This window comes from Beta vulgaris, chromosome 6 (assembly GCF_026745355.1).
Source record: "Beta vulgaris subsp. vulgaris cultivar EL10 chromosome 6, EL10.2, whole genome shotgun sequence".
Lineage (NCBI taxonomy): Eukaryota > Viridiplantae > Streptophyta > Magnoliopsida > Caryophyllales > Amaranthaceae > Beta > Beta vulgaris.
Window position 1 is genome coordinate 45,503,239 of NC_079207.1, and position 25,169 is coordinate 45,528,407.

The 25,169-nt window shown below is 35.0% G+C and overlaps 1 protein-coding gene across 1 annotated transcript; it reads right to left on the reverse strand.

Annotated features, from left to right (window-relative positions):
- Positions 1 to 208: 208 nt before the first annotated feature.
- LOC104908505 (probable methyltransferase PMT9) lies at positions 209 to 7,940 on the reverse strand. Its single transcript, XM_010697621.4, is given in 9 exon segments — positions 209 to 577; positions 1,507 to 1,723; positions 1,726 to 1,820; positions 3,000 to 3,220; positions 3,327 to 3,439; positions 4,534 to 5,128; positions 5,207 to 5,389; positions 5,479 to 5,643; positions 7,484 to 7,940. Coding segments are annotated over 8 exon segments (1,863 nt in total). The 5' UTR covers positions 7,760 to 7,940; the 3' UTR covers positions 209 to 577; positions 1,507 to 1,508.
- Positions 7,941 to 25,169: the final 17,229 nt, after the last annotated feature.

Genomic DNA, 25,169 nt, shown 5'->3' on the forward strand with positions numbered 1-25,169 from the left:
TAATATTAGTGGATTTTTTCATGATATAGCAAATTGTTTAGAGATGAAGTAGGTTATTCATAATATAGTATCTGAATAATATACGTGAATTTCTACACAATATAGTAGGTTTCGACATGATATAATGAATTTGAATGATATAATAGATTGTAGAGAATTGACACGTGCTTTTGGTGTGGTGCATACTACTGTTAACGTGAATCCAATCGACACAAGTTAGATTGCCAAATAGAATTACCCAAGAATAAAATGGACAACATCTCCATCAACAAAAATACTGATACCAAGGAGACAAGGACCGCAATAGAAATACTTCTGCAGCAAAAGATGCCAAGGTCCAAACAATGTGGCTTTCATGTCTCAGCCAAATAAAAGCGTATCAAGGGTACCCAAAAAGAACATTAACAAACCTTCGGTTCATTAATAGCCATTGCTTTCAAGTTGAATCTTGCCAAGTAGTTTTCTCACCGCAGTTGATGTTTGTCGGCCACAAAATCAGGATGTAATTTTACAAAATGCTAACCAAGATCAGAATCCTTTTGATAAGGCCATGGATGCTTCACAACAGTATTCAAACCTTTGAGAAGAGAAACATAAACTATCAAATGCTATATAGCTTAATATAAACTATTAGCAATGAAATACTAATAAAGTCAGAGTAGTAATTGACTACTTCAAATTCAACATACAAGAAAAGGGGCCGGTTTTTCCCCCTCACCTAGTCCTAGACAAGGATTAAGGAACTACATTGAGCATAGCGACTGACCAGGTTTTACAACTGACATCCTAGCTTGAGTACGATCTAGGCATTTCCATTTAGAATGGGAGGGTAATCATATAAATCCCATATTTGTTCACTTAATACAATTTCAATTCTTGGTTATTTTACTGATGCATTATGTCATTATCTTGATAACATATTTTAGGGTAATTATGGTTTTTTATGAAGTGTAATTACATTAAAAACCTCCTGAATCCTAGCATAGATATAGTGAAATTCATTATGCAATGCATCGAGTGCGTCCTAAAGCAGAAGGAAGCTCCCTTATTACACAGACCACACTTTCCACCCAACAAAAGAGATCAGTAAAAAATGTAACAGAAAAGAAAAGAAAAGAAAAAAAGAAACCAAAGCTCATTCGTTAAGGAAAAGGTCCAGTAAGCATTCATGTTCTTCCAGATTGTTGAAGACATATGTACTTGTTACTTCAAATTTATCAACTTACTTCTGTTCAACAGTTTAGCATCTATTAAGGCAACTCCTCAAGTCAGAGACACGTCATTACATATTATCTAAAAAGGCAAAGAAAAAGACAACAGAAATTATAGTCAAAGCTTCCAGTGTCAAAAATTTACTAATTGGATAATTTCAAAAGGTTACATTACCAATTTGCCACCCAGGTGGCCTTACTTGCATAGACCTTAAAACGATTCTATATTTAGATTATGTGGCACTGCATATTCTAAGCAATTTGAAATATGCAACTTTTTAGGCTATGTACATACCTTTAGGTGGTAACCCCATATCGCCACAACTTCTTACGTGCAATTAGAACTCTTTCTTCACTCAGTGACAAAGTATCTACCCTTGGTTCCACCTCCAAACCCCATCCATCCCAATGCAAGGCAATCAAATATTTGTGCAAATAGTTTATGACTGAAGGATGGTCCCTGATGATGACAAATCCCTCTGGTCTCAGAATTCTATCCATTTCGATCAAAGATCTTCTGCACTACAGCCCCGTTCCAGAACCTCTGAGAACACCATCCAAGCATGCAGTAGATCATACGTGCGTGGATATGTAGAAAATGCTTCACACCTACAATGGAACATGTGCTTCAAACTCAACTTGCTTTCCAGATAAGTATTAGAAATTAAGAACAAAAAAAGGGCCATCAAAAAGGTGAAGTCCTGAAGATGTGCTATCAAACTTCTCCATTTTTTGAACTGTCATCGTAAAACTTGTAGGTCAAATAGAGCGGGCAAACTAGATAAATGACGAAACATTGAATATATTGGCGTAATACCAAGTATACTACTATTCCAGGAGACAATATTGAGGTTGCTTATGCTTTTGACCTTGAAAACAGCGTGCATTAGAATTCCATGTTTAGTGTTTATTAGAGGGGTTGGCAGAAAAGAAAGATGAGACTGTTTCAATCCTGGGATTTCAAGGACAATTCCGTATAAGGTACTTCAGTGTTCAATTAGCCTCTCAAGAAAGCTCTCTGCAAGTTATAAGTCTTATGCGAACAGATCATATGCTGATACTAAAAGTGCTGGGTCTCTCAGTAAGAAAAAAATTCAGTCAGTTGTTCTCAGCAATTAAGATTTCAGTGCTTCATTTTCCTACTTCACCACCAAGTGTTGAACAAGATGCGAACTATATTCATAAGCTTTCATAAGGTCAGAAAATGCTTCGTGTCAGTGCATATACTCCAAATACAAGGAATTCAAACTTCACATCAAATGTCTCTCTTCGGAGATACTTGATTGAGCTACACGATCAAACTACATCTAATTGTGCAGGATGAATATATGTTTTGCTTACTTGAAAGGATTTATTTGGTCTATCCATCAAAACTCAGCAGCAGGTTATGTTGAGATTGTTGAGCCATCAACAGTTTCAAGAAAGTAAACAGTGAGCACAGAAATTGTACTCTGTTCCAAATCAAGAAGCCCTGCTATCACCTCATCTTAGTTGCAAGGATAAGGCTGTATACATATATCCCCTTCACCCCACCTAGACGGAAGACTAGGGTTGATAGTTAATGATTATGACATAAATCGTGATGAAAGCCACTGACAACGAGGTGCAATATTGTGCTAGGAGATCTGTGATCATACATCGACATACAGTGTGAAGTAGGGGACACTTTCTCTCAATAAGCACAAAATAACTCAAGCTTTGAGGAAAAAAAAGGTAGTGAAGACTAAAAATCTAAATTTACTTGGATATCAAGCAACAATATATAGACAAAGCCATAAAACTTCTTACCAATCATGCACAGTTCCAATGAGACCTCGATCATAGATGATCCTCAGCTTCGAAGCAGAACGAATTGGAGCAACATTCATCACCCAAACATCTCTATCATGCAAAGCAGCAGCATATCCGCCAAGATTGGAGTTCATGTCCATGACATTACGTAACGTGTTTTTTTGTACAACGGGTTTCATCAGCTTCCAATACTCACTCACTCTCAAACGCCACGTTACCTGTGACATATGGATCCTCACAGTCAGTCAACCTTAAACTTAACTATTACAAAGGGAATCACAGCTTTGTGTGCATAATTAAGTATATGTAGCAAGGGTAGCATACAGTGTCTGATTGATATTCCTCTGCACTAATGCCAATATCTTCCAAACGAGGTGGAGGTTCAGTAAGCCTCTGCGGCCAAGGAAGTAAACCACTCGATTTTCCCTTATGCATCTCTGTAGAGAATACACACCAAGAACAGATTAACAAAAATAAAAAATAAAAGAAGATGATAAAGAACCTATACAGCAAATAAGAGAACTTTCCAACTTTCAATTTTGATCCAATTTCACCAAAAAAAAAAGCATAGAAAGACCAGTAAATACAAAACCTACTAACTTATTTAGAAATGGAAACTGATTGTATATCATAGGATGACTTAGCTACTATTACCTTATAGGGAAATACAAATTCAAGGGTTGAATGGTCGGACAAGAAGTACTTAGTCAGCAGGTATTGGGGTTATACAAAAGTATTAATAAGCTAATACGTAAAATGTAATCCCTGTTTTAGCAGGTATTATCATAAGAACCTTTAACATATTTTGCTTAGCTTTGAATGTTTTTATCGTATCTAATACCTTGTCAGGCTAAACGCTTCGCGACATCTGACAAAAGAATACTCAAGGTCAAATCATAATAAAAACTGGTAAACATAGAGTACCCTCAGGCAATGTATTGACAGACTCTAATTTGACAATTTCATTGGAAGCGCAGTGGAATTATTTATTTAGTAACTAACCTCATAAAATCTACAAACTGAGGGCTAGAGCTAACAAAATAAGCTTTCAAGTAAAGTCATAGGTCCTCTATCAGACTTTCATGTAGGCATTAAGGTATATATATCATCAGTAGGAAAATGAAAATGTTAAAGAAATTGTTGATTTCCCCCAAAAAGCATAAGGAAATTACTCATACCAGTTGTCTAATCTTTAGAAGGAAATGGATTTTCTAGAACCAAGCAATTATATACATATCCTCCAATCAGATCTAGATACAGGTCATAGTCCGGTGACACAGGAAGTTCTCCATCAAATAAAGTAAAAAAATGCAATTAATTCTACAATTTGGACAAAAAGAAGCAAATAACCTTGTCAGATACAAGAAATTAGGTAACTGCAAGACTAGTTTCTCAAAAATTAATAGCTCCACGGAAATCAAATTAGCAGATCAAACTAATTTATTCCCTTTGATAATCCTTTGCCACAAAGGATTATGTCTTTGACAAGAACTAGATGACTACGTAATGTGCTTTAAACAATGACACTCACTTGCTGAATAGGGGGTGATGCATGTTTTCATTGAAACATTCCACATTTTATCTGGATTATCATCTGAACTACATAGTGGTGGTGTAGTTCCAGGTTCTCTCTTCAAATAGCAGTTGTTGCTTAATGGCTTCGCCCATATTACAGTTTGGTCTTTCTTTGAAACAACTCTCCAGCACATCCTCCTTAGAAGGCTGTACATCGAATTCCAGATTTTTCTATTTTCTGGATCTTGCGCATATGCTTCAGGAGAAGAGTACACAAAATATCCCCCTGGTCTTAGTAATCTATCAAGTTCCAACAAAAGAATCCCATCTCTGTCAAGCCAATCTATCCTACATCTAGAGCAATGGGCCATTTCAAATGACCTGCTGGGGTATGGGAGTCTTCTAGTTCCCAAAACACCAAGAGTAGACGGAATTCCTCTCTCCAATGCAAATTGAATTTGATTTTCATGTACGTCATTAGGTGCTAATGACATGGCCATAATATCATGGGATAGAAGATATGCACCAAAGCTCGCCACTCCACATCCCACATCAAGAACGGTTCTGATATTGCCACCATTGCTAAGTTTATCACCTGGAATCTTGAGCATCTGCATAAATGTAATAGGATTCATTAGTATGATTGATCAGATATCGCAGAACTATAACATGAACGAAATGCTACATACCCTTGCAAGAGCAATTATATACTTATCAGCACCATCATGAAAATGGGTTCCACCACCAGGAAAGTTAATCTTTTCACCATTCACAACCATCCAGTGCTGGTCAGATTTCTCTTGTGCGAGGTGCGTGTGAGGGATATTTGCTTTCCAAACTTCATCTCTGCTAGCAGGCCATCTGACAGGTATCTGATTTTCTAACAATAAATTCATCGGATTCAAAATCAAGTGAAACAGGAGTAACCTTAGTCTCTAAAGAAAAGAAATAATTTACCAACCTTGTAAGCATTTGGAGGTGGAATAAGACAATTGTAACGTCGCTCCTGAGGTGGGCAGTGACGTTCATAGTGCTCCATTAATGTAAGATTTACCTTTAACCGTAACTGGTATATTAGATGTCTATCCAAGCATGGTATCAACTCTGAATATTTCATGTCACATATCTGTAAAAAGAACCAAGACATAACCCAGCAAATTCAGGCAAAATTAAACCCAACCAATTCAATTCTCAACTCAAAGGGAATATGCTGCAGATATTAGCATTGGAGAGGGGGGGGGGGGGTTGCAGTTTAAAAAGTCATGAAGGAAACAAAACTCATGGAAGTTACAAAAAGCATAGATTACAGAAAAGGAGCTCATTTCTTGGGGTTCATTTTTGAACTGCTCTGCGCCCCCCACCTCAACAAGAGGAAAGACTTGTTTGTTGTATATCGCTGGTTGGGTTTACCAATCCCAAAAGACATGGGAACTTTGGGAACAAGCAAGGATCACCCTGGAATTTTCCTTCCCCCAATCTCCAGGCTCCAACACCCCGCCCCCAGATAAAAGACTGAAATAACAAAATGTAAATTTGTTTTGGGAACACAAGTTTATTCTTGAGAAATTTGATCATTTGTCCCAAAAAACATTGTAGAGAGAAAAAAGTATGGTATTTTAGGAAAGCCATTATGGTGGGCCATCTTGCCTATTAGTAGTGTGAATAAATAAGATGCAATCAGAAAAAATGGCTAAACTTGGAGGAAAGGATTTGGGTTATAAGGGAATAAAAAAACAACGGTACATTTTACTAGATAGGAGCATATAAATGTTTCCATAGGATAACAATGGATGAAAAAGAAAGTTCAAAAATTTTTGTTTGCTTAATTAAAGTTTACAGAAAAAGGTAGAAAAGGAGCTGACGTAACAACAAGGGCTAGAAACTCTAATTTGCCTTTCCTCTAAATTGATGAAATTTGGAGGGAAAGATATCCAATGACGATTTAGGATAACAATGGATGAAGTACATATCTTGTTTCCTTCCAGTTTCGAATAAATCATCAAGCCAAACACACATGTCCTTTTAATTCACACCATTGACCCAAGCTTAATAATTAGTAAGGAAGAAATTGGACAAGCTGTTCGGATTATTAAAGCATCTGGGGTATATTTGACAGCAATTAAGAAGCCAGTTCTCCCTTACTAGAACACAAGGACACTATTCAAGCCTTTTCGTTGTAAGAAAATGTGCATAGGCACATAGCATTACGTAAACTCAATGCTCTTCAGAAATTCCTGCCAAAAACCCAACCAAGTCATGACTTGTTAGCCTCACACGCTGTGCTCTTGCCGCAGAAAAGTAGAGTGTGCAGCACGATCTAACAGCAAGAAGAGGCTGTAAGCCTGTAACACATTGACGTAGTTTTCTCTAACAGCCGAAGCAGCACATTACTCAACATGCTATAAATGAGCTTTGACAATATTAAGAACACAAACTATTCAAAACAACTCAAAGTCTTTTCCAGAGATGAAAGTGATGAGGTCACAAAGCAGTTTGCTAAAATGCTTTAGATGTTCAAGAGCTTGTAAACAATTCATCACATTTGAACATACAACTCCCCTAGTCTCGACAAGAAGAGTAGTAATTCTTTCTTTATATAGTTACTTAATAGGAACTAAAAATTCAGCCCTCGTTCATGGGATTCAAGTAAAACAAATGTTTGTTACGACGCTAAAAGTAATTATTGCATCATCAATAACCGCACAAAATTGTTTAGAAACATGGAAATAATAAGCTACATCTGGCATAACTTCAATTAGGAAATCGAGTAAGATTTCCCCTCAAAATTCCTTTAAACTACCAACATGATTGAAGAAACTCCTCCCAGAAAATGGAAACCTATAAAAAAAAACTCCATAAATCCAAAAACAAGCACATATCCTAAAAATCACATACCACAGATCTCGTAAAAAATCAGAATTACAACCTTGAAAATGAAAATTCAATAAAAAGGAAGAGAAACATACAGGTATACTCTGAGGGAGCAGAGAATCGAGGTGTAGAAGATCGAAAGTGCCAGCAGAATCATCATGTTTGATAACAGTGCCACTGAAGACGGGATCAACCCCGTCTTCGGCGACAACGGAGTGATAGTTGTGGGGGTCAAGAGTGAGAGAGTAAGGAATAGAGCCAAAAAAGAAACAAAAGACGCCAAAAAAGAGGATTAATCCAAGCAAAACATATTTGATGAGGAAGAGGGTTGAACAACTATGACGAAGAGGTTGTTCAATCCTCTGCTTCATTTGTTGTGTAAGTTGTTAACAAGTTTGCATCAACAGATTCAATTGTCGCCTATAGGGGAGGGAAGGAAAGAAAAGGGAGTAGTCTCAGTTGCTCATTCTTACTCTTCCTTGCGTACTCTCTTTTCCTCTTCTTCAGTCTCACTTTTCAGGCACCTATCTCTCATTTACTTATTTGGATAATTCCACCGTAGTCATTTTGAAAATTCTAAGGTGTCTTTTAAAAAATAACAAAGAGCCATTAAAGTTGTGGGGCCATAACGAATATGAGTTTTATACATATAGATTTTTTTTTTGTTTTGAAAAAATTAGGGTGTTTGGTTTGGGGGTTTTAGGAAAGGGTAAGAGAATCAACTAGCTCAATTCTCTTACTTGTTGTTTGTTAAGTCATATCAATCATTCCCTTTACCCTTTCCTTTCCCCCAAACTCCTCTACTTTCATTCCCCACCCTCCCCCAAGGTTTCACTTACTCTTTCTTTCTTCTACCCCATGGTGGCCTTGACCAATCATTGACCACTACCCCAACCACCAAACCCCACACAACCACCACATCAACCACCGAACCCACCACCCCAACAACTCAACCACCACTCCAAACCCCTAACCACCTTTGACCGCCACTGAAACCAACCTTGAACCGCACTAAACCACCAGTACCGCCAATGAAACCACCACGCTAACCCCTAAAATTACCATATGCCACCAAAACCACTACCCCATGCACCGAAAACCACCAACACAAGGCTAAAACCACCAACCCATGGCCGAAAAGACCAACCCACGCACCGAAAACCACGTACCCATGGCCGAAATCACCACTCGAGCCAAATCCACCCACACGAAAAAAAATCCCAACCCAACTAAAAAACCCAATTCTAATCCATGTTTATGGCTTTAGATGGTCAAATTCGACAATAAAAATTTCAGATTTGAAGTTTTTATGGTCCAATTTGACCTTTAAAACCTCAAATGTGGCCTTTAATGGTGGTAAAGAAAGTTAAGAAGGAAGGGGGATTGCTGAGGTGACGACGGTAGGTGGCGACGGTGGGTGGCGCTGGTGAGGGGCGGTAGTGAGGGGCGGCATTGAGAGGTTGAGTTGATGGGCGGCAGTGAGAGGGCGGTGGGAGCGGTGGTACTCAGGAGAGAGTGTGGGGGAAAAATAGTGAGATGAGGAAGATGAGTTCTCATTATTCTCAACCAAACAACATTCTTAATCAAAGGGTTTTCTTTTCCTTTCTCCTTATTTCTCTTTCTTAAACCCTTACCCTTTCCCCTTCATAAACCAAACGCCCCCACCTTTTGCTGATTTTTTTTAAACGATCCCACCTTCATATGATCAGAGAATAATCCACCTTTCTACCTTATCTTATTAAAATAAGCATTTACTTATTGATGACCTTCAATTATAGGTTGAACACATCACATGTCATTGATCATTACTAACACCTTTCTCTTTTTCTTTTATTTATTTAATTCCCCCCTTCTATCCTTTTCTCCTCATTGTTCCAGTGGTCCTCACTTTTTCTTCTCCAAAACTACATCCAAAGAAAACCTATCCAAATCAAAATCTTGTCATTATTAGCTCAAATACATTTACAAATCAATACTCAGCCTAATATACTTATTAGGCTTTTACTAATTGGGAGTAGAAACAAAGGAACAAGCAACACATTATAGCAGTAAGTCAACGACAAGGATGAAACTATAGCTGCATGAGAAAAATGGCAGCAACATCACCAATGGCATAACTCCTAACTCTAAACTCCTTTTTGAGCAATTTTTGAGTCTAAATTCATTACTTTTCAAAATCTGCACCTTGCTGCAGCAACAATAGACAAATATAGACGCATGTTAGTGATAGTTGGACAAAAAGAAGTCGGCAACATCCAAATAACAAAAACAAAAGAGATATAAAGTGGGTTGGTTGGGCACTGCAGCAACAAACAGAAGAAGATGAGTGGTGACAACCAACTCACACTAAAAAGAACGATGTTGATAGTGAAAATAAGAGTTGTCACCGACAAAGAAGATGAAAATGGATGCACTAACCTGATATAGGCATGAGGAGGAGGAAGTTTTCTTGAATTTAAGAAGATAGAATTGGGAGTTTGTTATTGGAGGTCTACAGATCTACTAATTTTAAGTTAAATTCAAAGATGTTGATGTGATTTTTGTTGGCGGTTCGAACCGGTGCAACAAGTTGCTCATGGTAAATGCTTCATTTAAGAAGATAAGGTGTAAAGGTGGAAGTGTTCTCATATTATGCAAAGGTTGGACCAATTTGAGAAGATCGGGGAAAAAGTGGGATTATTTCTATCAGTTTTTGGTTTTTTCTTTGCTTTTGAAATGATTTTAGAAAATACCAAAATTATTTATTCTAATTTCCGAATATGTTTTATATAATTTCAAAAAATACAAAAATAATTTGAAAAAAATTCTTAAAGTTCGAAAAATAATTTTGACAAAAAAAATGGAATTTTTTTTCCTAGATTTTCCCTCTCCTCTCTTCCCTTCCTCCCATCCTCTTCAACGGATCTTCAATTCTTCTCGAATTTTCTAGTAATTCTCTTTCCTCTCTTAATCTAATACCCTTCTCTTATAATGAAATGGTAAGAATTCATGAAGTAGTCATGAATTTGTGATGGAGAAGTTGTTAAATCGAAATTATAATTTTCATTTTTGGGGGAAATCTTTTTCACTTTTGTTGTGACCTGAACATGAATGGTTGATGAAGCGGGCACGTGGACAAAACCAGAGGCTTCCATGTGTCCTTGAAATTGGAGGGAAACTTAGCTTTTTAAAGCATTTTATTCCTCTGGTATTGTAAAGCCCGCTTTTGGCCATAGGAAATAATCAAGGCCCAATTCCCAAAAAACAACTACATATGATTGGATTCATTTCAGCCTCCAATCATTGTCTTCCACGTGTCAAACTATGATTGCTTAGCCAATCAAATGCGCCCATTCTAGGGTGACATTAAATGGCAATTTTAAGATTCAAAACACTATTTATAGTCCCCTCAAAATCGGGTAAAAGGTAGATCATTGAATATTGTGCCATTACTCTACTAAAATATTCTCTCTTTCTCTCGCTATCTCTACACCTGATTCCATACCTAAAATAACTTAAGCTTCAGAGGGGGAAGCACTACAAAAACCTTCAAGGTTTTTCCTTTACTACAGGTTCGGAGTGCGGAGCAAGGGCATCGTTGCACAAGTCTTTTCCAAGAATATATTGAAGTAAGAAGTTCTTTGACTCACAAGTTGTAACATCCCGTCCAAAACCAAGAAGAACAAAGACTTAAAATAAGGAAAAAGATATGAATAATGGCAGCGGAATACAAAAGAGACGGAGATTTGGCGCAGTCTATAGGAGAAGTAGCGATGACTGACTGTCACTCATCCAACGTAGCTAGAAATCGCATTTATCAAATTCTAGTAGAAAACACTGTGGATGATGATCGACCACCTCGAGGGAGGGACTCCATCTAATGTTCCTGATCAACATCAAGTACCTGTTCTCTAAGAAAATATTAAACGTCCTTTAAGTGTTGCTCATCTGGAAAATGGCATCAGTCTTCCAAGAACAGATCAAGAACAATATGCTGATTTTTCAGGTGAATCCAGAGTCGACCGAGAAAACAGATCTTAAGAGAATGTTGCTTGTCCAAGAAATTTCTTGAAGGACAACCAGAGAAAACAACCGGCATGTAGCAAGCAGCGAAGTAAGATGGAATGAAACCTGGTGGTTAGGTCCCAGGATGACCGGCGTCCGAATGGGCATCAAATGCAAACAAATGCTCAAAAATATTTGGAAGAAAAGAAAGTTCTTGCATTACAACAGTCGGCCATGGGTCTACACCATATTTGAGAGATCCACCCTTGAAGATATATATTCTAGGATATAGAAGGAATAAGTATGGGTTCTTCCCTTCTTCGTCCATGGCAAGAAAAAACAGTGGTGCAGCCGATGGTCTATTGACGTGCAGCCATAACAAATACCTCATCTAATTTTGTTTTGAAGGAGTATCATAAGGAGTTCATACCCACCAATGGGCAACATGGAGCCCTGCTTATCAACCGACCAAATCCCTTCTTGGCCAGGATACCGACCAAATCTCTCAATTCATGATCAATCTCCAAGAATCACCTCACAACAATAATAACAACAATTAACATTCATCCCAACTATAATTTAGATAAATAAATTGACTTGCTCATACTTTCTAAACTTTTTCATGAACTAACTACAATCATTACAGGCTAACTTCAATCTTTATTAATAGCAATAATCATATATCATTCTAAACCAATCTCACAACATCAATCTCTGAATCTAATTAATCCCAATTCATAGAGAACTTTATCAATAAAATAATATATATAAATATATATATATATATATATATATATATATATATATATATATATATATATATATCAGATTTCTTAAGTTAACTTAAAAAGAACTAATAAATATTATAATCTTCAATCCATTAAAATAAAAAGGCAAGATTAAATCTTTACTTTGCCACAAACTGATTTGTGATTATAACAACAATTTAGAACTCAATCATTAACAAATTTTATTGAATCAAACCCAATGGAATCTAAATATGGGTTCTTCAAATTAAGGGGGAAAAGAAGAAAATGGGTTTAACTTATACCTTCAATAATATGAGTATTTCCACTTTGAGAAAGTACAAGATGAGAATTGAGAGAATAAAGAGCAACAACATGCAGTAGCAATGCATAAAAAGTACATCAGCAATACCAAACTTGCAAAGGCCATAACTCATAGCTTCGAACTTCGATTGAAGAAATTTTTTAGCCTAAATTCAATAACTCGAAAAAATCTACAACTTTAATGAAGAAACAAAGAACAAAACTATATTGCATGCAGTAAATAATTAAGGAAACATATTGGCGAAAACAGAGGAGAAAGAATAATGTTCGAGAGAGAAAAGAATGAATGGGTAGCAACTCTATATTGCAAGGGAATTAGAGTAGACGAGGCTTTGGGTTTCAATTGATAATCTCCTAGTTAGATTTTCATTTGAGAACTGAACAATTAGAAATGAGTTTGAAGTAAGAGTTGACAACAAGAAAATTTGTTGGCATTCTCAAAGCAAGCCATGACATAACAAGCTTTTCCTCTTTTTTTTCCTTCTTTTTTTTTTTGAAATTCATAAGGGCATTTTGTAATTCTTGGGCAAAATCTTACTTTTCTAAAAAATATTGTAATTAAAACTTAGTGGTATAAATGCAGATTTTAAACCATTAATTAAACTAATAATTATAATTATCTTTTAATTAAAATTGCTTAAAACTGGGTTATTACAATACATACACACATAAAGGAACGGGTGAAATCCAACACAAATTAATAGTAGACCGGCCAATTACCAAAACCTTTTGACATGGTAGATTGGTGTTCTGACAGTGTTAGGTGATGACGAAAATACGTTTGAGTCATTACCTTAACACCAAGGTCATTACCCAGACCCATGTCAAACATAACTATCATATAACCTAAATAACTTGGGCGATGACTAAAAATATCATTGGTAATTATCAAACACTATCAGAATACCATTTTGTATTCTGAATAAGTTTAGGTATTCACCAAAACATGTTTGGATGATCACCAAATACTGTCAGACCACAAGATACCCAAACTCGTGTCAAAGAAATAAATTTGAAATGAATAGTGTATGTACCTGAGTCCTTAGCCATTGATCAGGGTACATAATGACATTTGTATGCACTAAGAAAACTCCAAGACTCTTGTGGCTGGTAAATAGTTTCATTTCACGGTCCTTTCAATATGTTCTTGCAAATATTTCTTTCAATCGAGTTCAAAGAGGGTACGTACTCTTCGAAAAATGAAAGCGGCCTACCACAATTTTGGGTAAATGACCGATCAATAAAAACTTCATTCGTCTTGGACATCCCATTCTTAAGGGCCTTATTAAGTAAGTGAAATTGTTGCCCAACCGCTTTCTCTTTAGCATTTTCCTACAATTCGAGGCATAGTTTGTTGGACTATTATATATATATATATATATATATATATATATATATATATATATATATATATAATATATATATATATATATATATATATATAAAAGTCTGTATACTAAAGACATAGGAAAACACGGGAAAGTTTTATTTGATACCAATGATTCTTTGGTGTCACTCCCACCTTCTTCCGACATTTTAACCTTTTCGGTGTTGATATTTTTGCCTACCATAATGGAGACAAATAACAAATAAGATAACACTAAGTGAAGTTAGTAACATACATAGATGTCATCTATTATGTTAAACGCGTTGATGTTAGTAACATTCCCAATCAACATATAAGCCAATGACCAAATACAACTCCGGCCATAAAATCATGACCTTGATTAAGAGTATCCAGCTTATTTATATACTTGTTACAACTCCCGTCTGAAAAACTTTGGGTCATATAACTCTTCACGCATGCACAATATAAGAACAAATAAGAGTATATATATGAATGTATGGTAATAACCAAACACAAATTCGATCATTACCAAATCAATGTAAATTTGCTTACTTGTTACAACTCGGGACTCAAAATAATATAGCATGAAAACTTTGGGTCATATCTCATCATACATTAAAAAATACAAGAACAAATAAGAGTATATGAACATATGAAATGATCAAACACAAATTTGGTCATTAACAAAATCAATGTATAATGTCATAGTATGTGTAAGGAGAACAAATTAATAGAGCTAATTAAAATAAATTCTATCCGTATATCTCTGGCATTCGGAGGTGTGTTTATGTGGCGATCTTCTTCGGAATCACCTTCTTTAAAGGCGTGTCCAAAACGCTTGATACACCATCATCTTCTTCTTTTTTGTCTTGGCTTTTTTGGTGCTCTCTTTTGGCCTTAACTTCTTTAATGGCATGTCCCAAAGGGTTTCCAAACTAAAGATAGGCTTGGGGTGTCAAAGCGAATATCTTCAATTCTAAATCATGATCTAACTTTCACACTAGGCACAAAAGTCTCATTATCATTGTCAACATCCATTTTACACTTTGCACATATCAAGGTATCACTAAGTATGAGAATTATAAACGGAGAGCACATCTTATCTCCCATCGTTTCCAGTTTAGTAGGGATAGTTGGGATATCGCTGAAGATTTTGTTATCTACCATCCACCATAATTACCTTATCATCTATTGGTGGTGTGATTATCATTCACACCCTTATCATGTGTCTTTTTCTTATCTTCTAGAAGTAGGCTTGAGATAAGCTTCTCTAGTGTTACCTCAATACGCACTACTTGAGAATATCGCATCCACTTTGGAGACGATTGTTTTAAGAATTCTACCATTCCAATCCGCTATTCACATAAACATTCCATTAATGAATTTTTCACATCACCAAAGTCATTCGATTCTATCATTTGAGAGCAAAAGAAAAAGGCAAAATGCAACGCTTTACCCCGATTGCATATTGTCATATAAAACCACATAAAACGTCATAGATTAATTTATCAATAACCCACATGTTAATCCTACAATGTCCTCATCATATATGTTATGATCAAATAGTTTGAGGACATTGCCCAAGCTAATTACTATTTTAGGTAATGCTCTAAACTGGGTTAGGAGATGATCTAAAATATGTGGTAATATCCTAATCTAATTAGGTAATTACTAAACATATACAGTGGTTATTTTAGGTCACGACCAAAGTAGCTTAGTAGTTACCTAAACTCTACACTAACTTAGACAAAAAATTAGCTCAACCTGCAATGGATACGACAATGGAGGTCTCGACAATTTTGCAAATTATTTTCATCTGATTGCTAAATTAAAGTATGATCTACTCAGCAAATGTAACTACAAATTTTTTCATATCACCTACACCTTATTTTATTTTTCCTAAAACCCTAGTTTTTTGGGGAAATTTTTGATAATTTGCAAGTTTAATCTTACTCAAACGCACAAATGAAGATGAAAAATCATAAATTTGTTAATATGCGAAATAACTTACATCGATTTCATCTATGTGTGAAGAATTTAGGTCGATTTCCATGTAGGTCATAAACTTGGTAGTTCAACAATGGAGGTGAAGATTGAGTCGAAATTGAGGGAAAAGATGGAAGATTGGGTTGACATTAAAGGACAAGTGGAAGTTTGGGTCGAATTTGGGTGGAAACCAATTGAGAATCATGGAAGAGTAAACGTATTCTTGAGTTCTTGGAGGAAGAACATGAAGAACAGTAGAGAAGAGGGCGGAAAGAGAAAATTAATAAGAAAAAATTTTGGCTCCATAAATTTTTTCCCCAGGTGAAATTTCATTTGGCTGGTAAAATATTTTTTTTTTCATTTTGGTTTGTTTGTTTTAACTTTTTTTTTGGATTTTTATAAGTTATTTATATAAATTTTGGTAAATAAACAAAATGAAAAAAAAAGTTTTAACAACTAAAAGAAAAGGGGTAAGGGGTCCATTAACACAAATGTGTGGTTCACACTTGTATGACCACCTTTGACCTCCATGGTCTTTTTTCACAAAATACCATGATAGAATCACCCTAATTGTTTTTTTTAAAGAGTGCTTTGGGTATGGATAAGATAGTCGTTTTTGAATAACGACCATGAAATTTAATATAAGTCAAAGGATTATGAGCCATACATTTTGCATGTGATCCCTGCTATCACTTAATTTTAATACTAGCCTCATATTTATGCGATGTGTGCTATGACCTATTAGTATTAAAATTGATATTTGGAATCGTAAAAAACATTGATATTAATGTGAAAAATAAACACGTAGTTTGTACTTACAATTTATTTTTACAAAACATTGCATTGAAAATGAAGATAAAAGAAATTGTTCTATGCTTACTTTTTCTCATCATGTTTACCCATTTCGCTCGAATAACATCTTGACTAAGAAATTATAAATTTAAAAAAATAAAAAGATGACTTATACTCTTTTTTTTCTCAGCAATTTAAAGAATTTTTTATTTATCTTCTTTATTGCTATTTCAATAGGAATAGTACAAGAGGGGTGGGGTTAATTGTATGTGTAGAAATAAACGTACTTTTTACGAAATTATAAAACTAAAACAATAAAACAAGCTAAAGGAGCACAAGAAATTTTTATGAGTAAAAACTTCTTGGACCTAACAAGAAGAAACAACCTTGACCACTGGGGATTTTAAACTCAATTTACTAATTAGGCCAAACAACTTTGTTACAACCTAACATTACTCACGGGCCACACCTTGAGTTCCTAAACTCAAATTCCTGAACAACTGTTCCCTGAATAGTTGTTCCTCTCAACTTCACTTGAAGTTCTCTCACCTTAACTCATTTCCCTCAAAGCTTCTCTTATACGTGACTTCACTCAAAATCTCCTTACCCTAAAATCAAAATTATGATGATCAATAAATTTAGTGGAATATAGTAAGAAGGCAAATAACAAATGGCTTATAGAGAATGAAGGTACTAACACTTTACTTTGCTAAACTCACTTAATCACTTGGTCAGACAAACATTGAAAATTTTATATATATATATATATAATATATATATAATATATATATATATATATATATATATATATATATATATATATATATATATATATATATATATATATATATATATATATATATATATATATATATATACGTTAGTCTAGTATTGTTGAACCCTAGTTTTGATAATGACAAAGAAACAAAGGAACAAACTAAGTAGTGAACTAATGAATTATTTAAGTGTATGGTGTTTGAGGTATCAATGCAAGGAACTGGGAGAATACGAAGTCAATGAAGAGTCAAGAGAGGATTTCAAAAGGCTAAGTAAAGAAGTTTTTATGTTGATACTGGAGCAAGCATTGGATCAGAATAATAGAAGCTAGGCATTTTATTTTCTAGTTCCAATGTAAAGGAACAAGAAAGAATGGTAAGGAACTGTGGCAGTCTATTTGAGAATGAGCGTTTGTTCCTTTGTAAGGAACAAACTAGGTGGCACTTAGCGAATATGTTAAAGGAACTGAGTTAATAAAAGGAACTAGACTTAGGCGTGTAAATTGTAACGGTTAAAAAGATAATTGAGTAAGTCATGCCTACAATATAGGAAATTAGTTATATCTAATTTCAAATTATAAAATCAGTTTTAAAAAGAAAAATCTGTTTTAGAAAAAAATTATATTTTTCGGAAAATAAGAAAATAAATATCCGGTTGTTAGAAAGATTATTTCAAAGATATTATTTTCTTAAAGATTAGAAATTCAATTTTAAAGATAAAAAGAGTTTATAAAAACTGAATTTCGGATAAAGCTCAAGGAACTCCTATTACTTAGGAGTAATGGCTGCATTTTATCCACGTTCATTTATAGTTCATGTGTAACAGCCCGAATTTCCCCACCAGCTTACAAAGGATTAAGCACAGCGAAAGAGACTCTAGTCGAGGTAACTCGGACTGTTACCATCACACTCACCGAACAACATCGGAGAGTGTGGAACTCAATTCCCAACTCTATTCAAATAAATTAACTATTATAACTACGCTCTGATTCTCATACTCTATTCTCATAAATTTCTACAGAAAATCCGGCAGAGTTTCCTTTGAAAATAGGACAACGCTAAAGCGAGAAATAATATGAACCTGTTGCAATTGCAATTTATAAATATTTCCAAATCCCAAAGCTCAACAATCTCAACGCTTTCGCGGAGCAACAACCAATAGAGAATTAGGAGCACTAACTAGCGACTCTTAAATGTAGAAATAGATTATAGAAAATAAATAACTAACTATTACAAAGTCAAGCGTCCTCACTTCGATAGCAACTATAATACTACTCCAGCTTGTATCAGCTTCAACTTGCAAAGGTTAACTTTCGGCTTCAACCGAAACATTTAGGAAAACTGCCACCCACCAAGTGACAGGCCACAGAAATGACAAAACAACATATACACATCAGCAAAGCTGAGTACTAACCGTAAACAAGAGTAACACATGCTTTGGTGGTTTTTACTTGAAAACGACTCTCACACAATCAATATAAGTTCAACAATCACACCAATCATAGCATACTTAGCAGCAATATTCTTGTTGAACATACATATTACATTTCCAAATTCACTTCCATAATACTTCATCAGTCATATAGTAACAAAATTCAATAAGATGACTCTCAACAGTGACATATTTCTATATTCTCATTTAATCAACCTTTCAACTCAGTTACTATATTTTCACAAAATCCGATCGTTTGGCATGAACGCGAGTGGAGAGGGGTACCACACAGTACCAGCTGTCCCAAACTAGTGAGGGTCGTCACCCAGCCTTTTATTATTATGCTTGCAAGACTTACCCGGACATGTCCTATAACGCCAGGAATTAGCCCCTCCTGGAAGGCAACAGCTAGGGACTCTACCCGCCCTAACTCGGGGTGCCTATTCATGCCTCACTTTCATATTTATAAAATAAGATATTTTATGATTCATACTTGAATCCTCAATACTCATAAAATAATACCATATTCGATCTTATCTGGTCTTAACTCATACTTGAATCATTTCCTCATTATCATACCAAATCATATTTTCAGAAACATAGTATTTTCGAAAAACTCCCATGACTGAACAAAAAGAATACTTTTATAATAATCCAATAGCAATTCACAACTAACTCATAGAGATACATCTATAATCACAGGCATTACTATAAACGATATATGATATCTAATATTCATATAACGCACACAGGAGCATTTAAATATATATTGCTGAACATAAAGGTTACATCCACTCTATCACAATTATGCGAAACCTCCAAGCATGATGACTTGATTTCCATGTCATCTTGAATTATATACGTCTACATAGCCATCCTCCAACAATCACCTCAAAATAACATTGATAATCAATAACCAAAAATTAGACTAATCTAAACTATAAAAACGTAATCGTAACTTATTCCCAATTCACAAATGATCAACCTTTAACATTCTAATTTCCTTAATCCTTAATTAGTAACAATAACTTCGATGATATTAGCTACATCGACTTGCATCCCAATTCATAATCACAATTCTAAATTATATAACTAACCCAACTAAACATAACTCACAACCTTACCTCAATCAAGAACATAATTTTGCTACCACAAATATATTGAGAATATGAAGCTAGCTCGACTCATAAATAAACCTCAATAAACTTATTTCTATCTTGCACTCAAATCCTTAACCAATCGAATAACAATTCCAATATTATAATCTCCTTCATGATCCCCAATGATACTCCATTCAAAAATCATCCTCCACTAATCAAGACTATTAAAGTAATTAGCAACTTGTATCCAACCTAGTCATTTCCCCTGTAGATAACCATAATCGTCTAACTCTTATAAAGACATATTTCAAATCGATACATATATGCTTTTCAAATTCCAATTATCAACATAAACACAACTGGTAGTAATTAATCATGTCAACAAATATCCACAACAATATTACTAAGTCTCTCAGTTAAATTAACTAACGAGAATAAACCAAAAACACACAACACAAGTTTCATTGATCATAGGTTGATTATAAGTAACTAAATATAATCCATGTTATACCATTAGGTGAGTTCTTATTAACACAAACAGTAATAAAACCAAGTACAGATCATACTCATCGTCATACATAGTGAGTTTATTTCATTAAAACAATTCCATTATCTAAGTGGGACTTCTTCAAAGTAAATCTTAACTTACTTGGATTTATGTAGTTAAACACACACACTAGCTTACTTTAGTGAATCCCTAGTCAAATAAGCCGATTTTATTATCCTATTCCGTTTATAGTTATCAAACTAAAATACTTTATTAACCACAAGTTCATTAATCAAAACCATAGTTAATAAAACTAACTCAAGTACTCTTCACATTACTAATAAGGACTAATTTATTCTCTTTCTAACTTAATATGAGAAAACTAATTAAACACATGAACATCATACACTTCTTAATTACTATTCTTTTAACTTATACTTCAACCATAAACTTGGACTACTACCACATTTATTGGTAATTTTCTATCAACATTAAACTAAAGATATTCTGAGATTTCGAAACTGAACTAATCGACAAAGGTATAGCCTTCAATCACAATATCTTACTAGTAATACCAATTACAATTTAAATTATAAACTGGTTTCATAAACAACTTCACCAAATGAAACCATAAACCGAAAATCATTAGCAACATAGAAAATGAATCAGATTTCACAACATAAACCACCAAGACCATCAATCCATCCTTATGTGAATTTTCATCTAACAAAGAAAAGATTAGGCAGGTGCTATTAAATCAGATTTTGATAAAATCAACACGAACATCATGAAGCAAAACCACCACACAACACAATCGATTGAAAATAAGAATTCATACCCAACAATAATGAAGTATCATCAACTATAATCACTATTATCAACAAGTGAATCATCACTCACTATTGACAAACAAGAAGAAAAGGAACAAAGAACAAAGGAGGGGGGTTTAGTACCGACAAGAAGGCTGCCCCGTGGCAGCACTACCACCACCACGAGTACAGAAGACAGAAAAGGACAAGCTGAACTCCGGCGAGACAACGCAGAAGGCAGGGCGCAGTGATGCAGGAGGCGTTCGCCGGTATCAACGCTCCGGTGCGGTGGCGAAGCCGAGCAGCGGACGAAGCACGCGAGGGAAGAAGAACCACAGCAGCAGCATCGCGAGGGGGGGGACTGCAGCACAAATCTCCGGCGAGGAAACGTCAGGGTTCCGGTGAACTTAAGTCGCCGACGAACAGAGGAGAAAGACACGAATGGAGTTGGAATTTCGCACGAGATGGGTTTGAGGTTTCTCGGGAGAGTGAAATATTTTAGAGAATTATGGAGGTTTTCTCCTTAATTAACTGAAGAATTGGAATGTGAAAGGATGAATCACATGAAGTAGTTGGGTGGCACTGAAAATTGGATGACACGAAGAGAGGAAAGAGGAAGCAGTGGCTTGGGTCCTTGAACAGAAGACACGAGAGGAGAGAGAGAAAATGAGGGAGATGAGTTTGGGGGTTTAGTCCTCTTGACCGACAAAAAAATGGGACCAGGGTTTGGTTTTGGGTTTCTATTTTGGGAAAAGTACAACTAGACTAATTCACATAAAACTTAATATATGAATTACTAATAATAATAATAATAATAATAATAATAATAATAATAATAATAATAATAATAATAATAATAATAATAATAATAATAATAATAATAATAATAATAATAATACTCCGTAAAGTTAAATAAATAATACATTAAGCACGACAAAATAATTCATACTCCAACTCAAATAAAATAAGAATTTTCGAAACATAATTAACTTAATAATTATAATTATCATTTAAATAAAGACTCTTAAAAACAGGGCTATTACATCATGGGATCATGGGACATGATGTAAAACGTGTTCCTTAGGGGAAGGAACATCATGGTTTAATGGACTAAACATGTACTCTAACATTAATCCCACGTTCTTCATGATTAACACTATAAATATAGAAGTCTAGATAAGTTCCAAATTGTGTCTGACTAAGTAATTAAGTGAGTTTAACTTATTAAGTGTCAGTGCCTTCATTCTCTCATAATAGCCATTTGTTCTTTGCCTTCTTACTCTAATTCCACTAAGCTTATTTCGATCAATTGTATTTTGGTTTTTGGGGTAAGGGAACTTTGAGTGAAGTTCTGTAAGAGAAAGGCTTTGAGTGAAGCTTGTATGTGTGAGAAAACTTCGAGTGAAGTTGAGAGGAACTGCTGTTAAGGGAACAGTGGTTCAGGAACTTGAGTTTAGGAACTCAAGGTGGGGCTCGAGTTAGAATTAGGTTGTAACAGAGTTGTTTGGCCTAATTAGTGAAAGTGTTGAGTTTAAAATCCCTAGTGGTCGAGGTTGTTTCTTCTTGTTGGGCCCAAGAAGTTTTTCCTCGTAAAAATCCCTTGTGTTCCTTTAGCTTGTTTATTCGTTTAAGTTTTAATTTCCGCAAAAAGTTACGTTTATTTCTACACCTACAATTCACCCCCCTCTTGTAGTGTTCCTAGGGAAATAACAATTGGTATCAGAGCTAGAACTCACGTAAGATAGGAAACCCTATTGAGAAAAAGATCCAAGGAACAATGAATACCACCGAGAAACTTGAAGAAGGTTATTCCACTCAAAGGCCTCCTATGTTCAATGGGAAGTACTACAACTATTGGAAGAACCGCATGGAGATATTCATCAAGGCTGAAAACTATCAGGTATGGAGAGTCATTGAAGTTGGTGATTTCGAAGTCACAACTACAAATGACAAAAATGAGGTAACTCTTAAACCCCTCTCTGATTATGACAAATCTGATTTTGAAAAAATGGAAGTAAATGCCATGGCTATTAAATATTGCATTGTGGACTTGGACCCCATGAACATAATAGGATCATGGGATGCAAATCCGCAAAGCAAATATGGGATTTACTAGAAGTAACCCACGAAGGAACTAATGAAGTTAAAAGATCGAAAATTGATTTACTTATGAATCAATATGAACTGTTCTGCATGAAATCCAAAGAAAGCATCCGAGACATGTTTACTCGTTTTACTAACATTATAAATGAGTTGGCTTCTCTTGGAAAGTTTATTTCATCTGAGGAACAGGTTCGAAAGGTTCTTAGGAGTCTTCCTAAGGACAGATGGATGGCTAAAGTCACGCTCTTCAAGAAACAAAAGACTTCACTAAGTTCAACTTAGAACAGCTGGCAGGGTCACTTATGACTCATGAGCTTCACCTTGATACTGAATATGGTGAAAGCTCCAAATCAAAATCAATTGCTCTCAAAGCAGATGATGAAGATGATTCGGACTCTGAAGAAGAAGAAGCAGCCCTCATGGTTCGAAAATTTCGAAAGATGTACAGGAACATGAAGAATGGAAACTTCAAAGGTAAAACTAAGAAATTTTCTAACAAAGCTGCTTGTCATAAATGTGGAAGTACAGATCACTTCATCAAGAATGTCCTCTTTGGGAAAAGACAAAACCAAAGAAAGGAACAAGGAACGCTTTGCTGAAAGGAACAAAGAATCAAAAGCACCTTTCTCTAAGGCAAATGTGCGCAAAGCTATGATAGCTGCTTGGGGAGATTCAGAGACGGAAGAAGAAGAGGAACAACCAACTGAAGAAACAGCAAACCTTTGCCTCATGGCAAACACTGACGAAAAAGAAGATGAAGAAAAATTGAGGTAAGTCAACATGGACTTGAGTCAGAACTAGATGGTAAAACTAGGACTGAAATATATGATCTTCTTTATGATGCAATTCTTGAATGTAGAGATGAACGTGAAAAACGTGAACAAACGGAACAAGCCTTAAAGGTTTGCAAGGAACACATAGAATGGCTTAAGAAAATGAGAACTGATGTCGAAACTAGATTTTTTGATTTTTTTGATAAAAACTTAAAAATCAAAGAATGATTATGAAGTTTGAAAAATGAAAATTATCTAATTAATTTAGAGATTTCACACTTGAAGGAATTTGTCCCTGTTCTGAGTTCCTTTGATATAAGATCAACCCCTTTGAAAGGATACAGATCTGAGATTGAAAAAATAATAAAAGAAAAATTATTTTAAAGGAACAGATCTGTAATCTTAAAAAGGAACTGGTTGTCGCAAGGAACAGAGGCAAAATCATGAAAGTTCCTAAGTGGATTGAGAAACCACAGACCAAAAGAGGTCTTGGTTTTGAAAACTACAAGAAAAGGAACAAGACAAAGAAATATGTTGATCTACCTAATGATAAGTTTGTATGTATTGTGGCAAGGTAGGTCATTACATAAATCAATGTCAATAAAATCTGAGATGATTGGGAAAAAGTGACAATAAGTAAGAAAAAATGGGTTGTCAAAACAAATCCTAGTCAAGAACAGGAACCCACGAAAGATGGGGTTCCTTCAACTAACAACTAGTTGATTTTTGCAGGTTGGAGTGAGGGGGAACAACACTTGGTATCTCGATAGTGGTTGTTCCAAGCACATGACAGGAGACAAAACGAAGTTTCTCTCACTCACAACCTATGAAGGTGGCAGTGTAACATTTGGTGATAATAAGAAAGGTAACATGTTGCTATGGGTAAGGTCGGTAAGTCACCATTACACTCCATTGAAAATGTATTTTTAGTTGAAGGTCTAAAACATAATCTATTAAGCATTTCTCAATTCTGTGACAAAGGAAATACTGTAAAATTTGATAAAGAAAAATGCTTAATCATCAACATTAAAACTAAGAAGGTTATTTGGAAGGAACAAGGAAAGGGAACACATACATTGTGGATCTAGACCTTGTTCCTCAAATCAATTTAACTTGTCTTA